The sequence below is a fragment of the Arachis duranensis genome, chromosome 3, assembly GCF_000817695.3.
Source record: "Arachis duranensis cultivar V14167 chromosome 3, aradu.V14167.gnm2.J7QH, whole genome shotgun sequence".
Lineage (NCBI taxonomy): Eukaryota > Viridiplantae > Streptophyta > Magnoliopsida > Fabales > Fabaceae > Arachis > Arachis duranensis.
Genome location: NC_029774.3, coordinates 82,129,546 through 82,136,472, shown reverse-complemented (window position 1 = coordinate 82,136,472; position 6,927 = coordinate 82,129,546). Strand labels below are relative to the sequence as shown.

The 6,927-nt window shown below is 34.9% G+C and overlaps 1 protein-coding gene across 1 annotated transcript; it reads right to left on the bottom strand.

The window, feature by feature from the left end:
* Positions 1-5,058: 5,058 nt before the first annotated feature.
* LOC107479661 (protein SMALL AUXIN UP-REGULATED RNA 51-like) lies at positions 5,059-5,959 on the bottom strand. Its single transcript, XM_016099772.3, has one exon. It carries the CDS (start codon positions 5,839-5,841, stop codon positions 5,353-5,355), a length of 489 nt encoding a protein of 162 aa, XP_015955258.1. The 5' UTR covers positions 5,842-5,959; the 3' UTR covers positions 5,059-5,352.
* Positions 5,960-6,927: the final 968 nt, after the last annotated feature.

The window sequence follows — 6,927 nt, the reverse complement described above, 5'->3', positions numbered from 1 at the left end:
CTTTTTGCAGGATATTAGAAATTTATTGTCCAAAAAATTTGATCCACTAGAAACTTATAACGAGACAGTTGCAGCAGCCCTAGCATCAACCGAAACCAAAACCACAATCACAACAGCTAGCATAGCCGTACATATCACAGATGGTAATTCCAATCGAAGGCCATTTCAGTCTATTGATTGGATTTGATGACATCAGTTTCTCTCAGGTACTGAGAGACATATTATCTATTTCAGCCATCTCAGGAAAGGCCTGCTGCTTCTGATTCATTTGTTGGTTGTCGCTCCCTCTCAGGTCATGCTAATGACTTTTCGATGGATCAATCGCCGTGTTTTGTGGATCTTCCTTGTCTTTCTACACCATCAAAAACCAAGTTGTTCAATTTGAATGAATATCCGCAACAGGAAGTGGGAGTTGGAGGGGATGACCTGCAACACGAGTATTATTATGGTGGAGCGAGTGATCCGAACATGAGTTCTTTCGGTATCTATAATATTGGCAGAGCCAGCATGCCAGATGTTGGTGCTTCTGAGGCTTGTGGGGGTGGCAGACCTACTGGTCTGGATGCGGGTACTTATGAGGGTCGTCCATATAATCTACGGACACAGATTGCTCCCCCAGATAAATACACCCCATCGTATTATTTGAAGAAAGAGGCGATGAAGTAGTTTTCTTTACTTATTGTCCGTTTGAGTTTATATCTCAATGTTTCTTATCATTCCTGTCTTTATTGTTGTACGTTGATTTTATCTTTGGATATTTCTTTCTATTGTTGTGTTTCTTATTGTTTAGTTGATTGTATATTTAGATGTTTCTGTTTGTTCTTGTCTTTATTATTGTAAGTTTGGTTTTGCTTTATTTTAGTGCATATATAAATAAATTTCACATCATGCTTAAATAGATAAAAAGGTTACATAAGAAAGTCCACATGCTTAAAAATGTAACAAAGTTGCATACAAAAGTTAAAATGCATAAATACGTCTAAATAGTTGCATAAGAGAGTGAAAAATACACGAGGAAGGTTAACCGCTATTGACCTCCGGCAGAGCTTGGACCTGCGCACTGAGGACATCGACTACGGCTATGTCCCTCCTGTCCACATATAGTACACCGGCGAGGACCACGCATATCCTGTTAATTCTTTTCATTCAAGTAGCGGGTTGACTTCGGTCATCTTTTAGTCATGCGCTTCAATGTTAAATGGCAATCACCTTCACTCTTTCACATCTAGACCACGTAGATGAGTCACCCATCGAAACAAACTTGCCCCTATAGACTTTGCAAATTTCAGACATCTTGTACATGTCATGTACATATATTTGCGAATCAAGACACTGGTTAGAACAACAAACAAGAGCGTGGCAACATGTAAGTCACTCGACCTGAAAATGGCCACAATCGCAACGTCGTTGCACAAGGTTAACAATGTACATAGAACCATCTCATATTTCACGAACCTCAAACATCTCATTGTGACTATCGAACTGGTTGATAACAATGTTTCCTACGGACACGCTCATGAGCCTCTGCACTCTTTCGAGTAAACAATTCGTTTAGCCGATAGAAAGTAGACGTAACAATGGTAGTCACAGGAAGGTTGCGCGTACCCTTAAGGACAGAATTTATGCATTCAACCAAATTAGTCGTCATATGACCCCAACGATGACCTTGTCAAATGCTAACACTCATCTCTCAACACCGATCTCATTGCACCATCGTGTATATGCCTAACCTCTCTCTTTAAGCTTTTGGTAGTTTGTGTTGTACTCCTGCTCCGTCCTAAAATAGCTTGTAAAACAAACCATGTAATTATAAGTAGAACCACAAATTACTAAGGATAGGACCATAACAGCAACTTCAAATACCTATGTTAACCACGAGTTTATGCAAGTCTGGAGCCTTAACCCTCCTTAAGAAGTTGGACCCGATGTGCCTAATGCAGAACATGTGTCATGCTCTTGGTGGTGACTATGCATCATTACTGTGAGCTATTACTACATCGATTGAGTTATGGTAGTCAGAAATAATGTCTACGCCATCTCGAATAACAACATATCTGCGCAAATTAGTAAGAAAAAACTCTCACGCATCTGCCGTCTCACCCTCCAGGATGGCAAAAGCAATTGGCACAATGCTTTAGTTCCCGTTTTGTGCCACCGCAACTAAAATTGTACCTTTATATTTCTCATACAGGTGTGTGCCATTAACCTGCACTAATGGCTTGTAGTGTCTAAATGATGTATACACGGATAGAAGCTCCAAAACACGCAATGGAGAACTCTTATACCATTCACCTCCTTACTCTCACGATAAACAAGGAGAGTTTTTATTTGAACACGAGACCTTGACATCTTCGCAGTCATTGCTTTTAACCATATCGGCAGAGTCTGGAAACAAAATCCCAATCATCGAAAATTTTTGCGACCAATTTCGGCTTTTCCAGCCAAGCCCTGTAGTAACTTACAATGTAGTTGGACCTGGATTGATCTTTTGTAATAATAGACTTCACTTTTATCGATGGCTTTGCTTCAATCAACGGCCTAATAGCATTTGCAATCGTGTCTGAGTCCAACTTGCCATGATATTGTGAAATCGTTTCCATGGTGCACATGTGTTCACCATTGTATCTCCTGATCTCCCACCGAACTTTCTTTCGAATCAAGTTAGCTCGGATAAGCCAATCGCACTCTACACCATACCTCTTGCATTTTTGCATAGAATGTTTGTGGCTTAGACTCATACACAATGTAATCAACTCCTCTAGAGATAGTGTAGCTTTTGATGGCAGAGATCGCCGATTCTCTAGAACCAAATTCTATTCCGACACTAAAATCACCATCTTCTGCTGCGACTTTGCCTTCACCTATGACATGCAAACCATCGTTAGCCGGTCAAGGCTAAATAAAGAAATGATAGTGGTAACTTTAATTAATAAACAATATATACCCATATTCACATACTCAAGAAATTTCGGTGCATGCATGCCTGCGAGATCCAGAGTTTGCATAAAAGACGGAATACCAAAGGAATGTTGGTTTACAAGTGCATCTATTTCATTTTGCATCATCGGATTGACTGCCTTGTCTCCGTCATTGTTTTCATCATCGACTTCGTAGTTGGCTTCGAACTCCTCTTCACTGTCATTGTTATCTTCTTCCCAATCTATGTCCCCGAGCACATCCTTGCCAACCCATCTAGCCTCATATGCTGTTCAAACTCAACATACAACTCTATCGTCGGCATGTGAAACTGAGTTTGTTGATATATATAGAACATCTGCTGTATACATGCGTCGTCAGTGACAGACATTATTTGAAACTATATCAACCCACCAAATACTTATACAGGATTCCTGTACAAAATGTTGCTCATCCGCTTTGAAATGTGACTTTGTATGTTCCTACAAAAATCATTTTGTAACTCTACAAAACTCATGATACATGGTATAGCAAAGAAAAATGGATATTTACAAACAAAGTCACTCCTTCATGTATGTTTGGTATAATCTCACTGTTATAATACACCTGCAAATTTACAATATCTTCCATAACCTCAACTTTATCTAACCAAATTTTTTTGACACTACTAATTGTCAAAAAAACTCACAAATATAAAAGGAAGAGGAATGGCAATGAGGGATTTGAATCCTCTAAAGTTTGAATTTTACTTTAGAGAGTAAAGTATAATCTTCTACTTTTGAATAGTTTCTCTTTCATATTTATTCTTGGTCCCACCTATGCAATCAATGGTGAGAGATCATACTTTACTCTCTAAAGTGAAATTCAAACTTTGGAAGATCCAAATCTGACGACGAGATATGAAACACAATGAATTGACAATGATATTTATAGGCAAGACTCTTGATAAACCATTTTGCTTTAAACAAAACACATGTTGCATGTTGAAGTTTTCAATAAAAAATATTAGAAAATATAAAAGGCAAGTACGTTTTATTGTTTCAAAAAAAAAAGGAATATAGTTAAAACACAACTTTTATTTTGCAAATTGCCATTTTATAAAAAATTTAAATTAGCAAACGTAACGTGCGTTTTGCGGATTTTGAATTTAAAAATTAAAAAAAATAAATCGCTATCTACATTCATTTTAATATTAAATTCTACCTTTCTTTCCGTATAAAAAAAATCAGCCCCAAACTGACGATATATAATATATCTTCTGTGAATAAATAATTGGAATAAATAATATCATAAACCTATAAAACAAAAAAATTGATTAAGAAATTCCAATACTCAAGTGAAAAAATCTCAATTCGAGTTAGGACTAAAAGCATTAAAAAATAATATACGAAGATCAAACGGAATCTCTCAAGTTGGAGATTGACACATGCCTAACGTTATTCCAAATAGCATACAGAAAGGGGAGGAAAATTCACCATGATTTTCGTTTACTAACACATGTGGAAACTTTATTGTTTGAGGCTAAAGTTAAATAAGTATGAAATGAAACGTGGAAAAGAAATATAAATAATTCTAACATTAGAAACATAACAGAAAAGATGATATTCCTTATGCTAAAATTCAACCTGGAAAATTTTGTGGAATTTTTCTGCACCTGAATATAAAATAAGAGTGACAATGAACCCCAGGTGGATAGGAACTAGGATATAGAAAAAATGAAAATTGAAAGTGACTCTACCTGTCAATTAATCATTTAGATAAAGTACCTCATGAACATAATTTAATCTCCATATCAATATTCATTTTACCATAATTTAATCTCCAGTTCTCCACACGAACAATTATTTCAAAATGGATCGGAGAGTATGTTCACCATGTATGTATTAGCAATTAGTACAGCGACTAGGAAAATAAAAAGCAATTCTAATGAACAGTGATGTTAAGTGTAGAAATTAAAATGGGTAGAAAAAGGGGGGAGATTGTATAAGAAAAAGAATTATAATTTTGTTTTCTTTCGTCAAAGAGCAATTATTCTTTCGTCAAAGAGCAATTACACTGACATAAAGAGTTTGTAATGTGAATAGTATAATACATAGCATATAATCTTTGGAAATAAAAACAAGAGTGAAAAACAAAGCCAGATCTAGAATTTTCATTACTGATGATGCATAACATTTTTCATTGATCGCTAAAATTTGATCAATCATAGTCATTGACATATAGCACCAAGATTGGTCATCAAATACAACAAATACAGAAAAGATAACCCAATCTCTAAAAAATCATAGCTTAATAAGGACAAAAGTTCAGAAACATCTCATTGAAACCCAACCCCACTAAAACTTTTTTTTTTCTAGGAATTGGATTCAAGGATGATCAAAACCAAAAACTCACTATGATTAAAAGGAGAAAGCTTTAATTAAAAAAAAAAAAAAACTAAACCCTTGCTTTCTGCAAGAGAGGAGTGAAGGCAACAATGCCTTCTTTGCAGGAAGAATCAGAAGCCAAGTCAGAAACCATGTTCACGAAATCCTCCAAAGAAAGCTTCCCGTACTTGTGTTCGTCTTTCTCGAGGTGCTTCACGATGTTACTGAAGAACGCAACTTCGCAAGGGAGGAGTAAACCGCCGCTACATCGAAGACCGAAAACCTCTTCGGTTTCTTCGAGGAGACCAGCGAACACCGGCAGGTTGAGGAATCTTGCGGGAATCACGAAACGTTTGCGTTCTTGACCCACGTACACGAACACGAACCCCGAGGGAGCGCGTCGTGGCGACGATGTGCAGGGTTTTGAATCGAGGGAGGAGGAGTCGTAGTGGTGGTGGTGGCGGCGGTGGCTGATGACCCTCCACCGCATCATGAGCTGCTTGAGGCGAACGATTTGGCGAATCCTGTCGACCTTCTTCATGGCACCTGCACCTGCCATTAGAGGAGCGTGTGTGTGTGTGAGAGAGAGAAGGGTGAGTGTCGAGAGCGGTTTTTGTTTTCTGTTTTTGAGGAAAAAAATGTGTGTTTGTTGGTGGTGTAGTTTTTTGAGGAACGTTAAGGTTGGTACAGGATTGGACTAATACCTGCTGGGCTATATAATGCGTAGTTTAGATTCCCTCAGGTTTTCTACAATATCCCGCCTGCCACCAACAATTGGTTTTTTTTTTTATTTTTGTTCCAGTAATGTTTCATAATCAATAATATAATATTTAATCAACATTTTAATTATTAAATTTTAACTTTTAAACTCTAACATTTCAATTTTAAAATTTAAAATTTAAATTAAAATTTTATTAGTATAAAAGTAAAATCTCCGTAAAATATTGAATACTGAATAATATTAATAAAATACGTTAGTTTCAAATATTTCTTTTTTCATTTTATGTATATAATATTGAGAGGATGAAGTTAACTTAGTTTGGCATAATAATCTTTTATTAGGGTTGCAATATAGTTTTAGATTCTTTGATTCTTGGTTTTAAAATATGAGTTTAACTCCTGATGCGCGTAAAGAGATTTTATACATATATAAATTATTTGTTACCATAATTATTATATTTTCGTATAATAATTATGATTTACATGCTAAATATGATAAATGATTTTTTTAAAATTAGTTTGATATGTTATTTTATAAGAAATGACTATATTAAGTGTATACTAAAATTAACTACTAAAATTAATTATTATAACAAAATATATACTAAAATTTAAAATACACATTAAAAATAAATTACACTATACATATTAACTGATTTTAGTAATTAATTTTAATAAATTAATAATATTTTTGTATAATAAATATACATGTTATATAAAAGTCAAAATTTTATATATTAAGTTGACCAATATTTACGACAAATCTTTCACATATAAAACAAAAAATATTAAAAATAAAAACAAAAAACAAAACTTTAATAGTTTTACTATTTTTTATAAAATATTAATAAAAAATAAAAATACAAATACAAACTACATAGTAAATACACCTATAAATTTTCTATAGTTGGTCAACAGCGCGCTT

Coding starts and splice junctions, on each gene's coding strand:
- LOC107479661 (XM_016099772.3), bottom strand. CDS start 5,841: ATGGCAGGTGCAGGTGCCATGAAGAAGGTCGACAGGATTCGCCAAATC.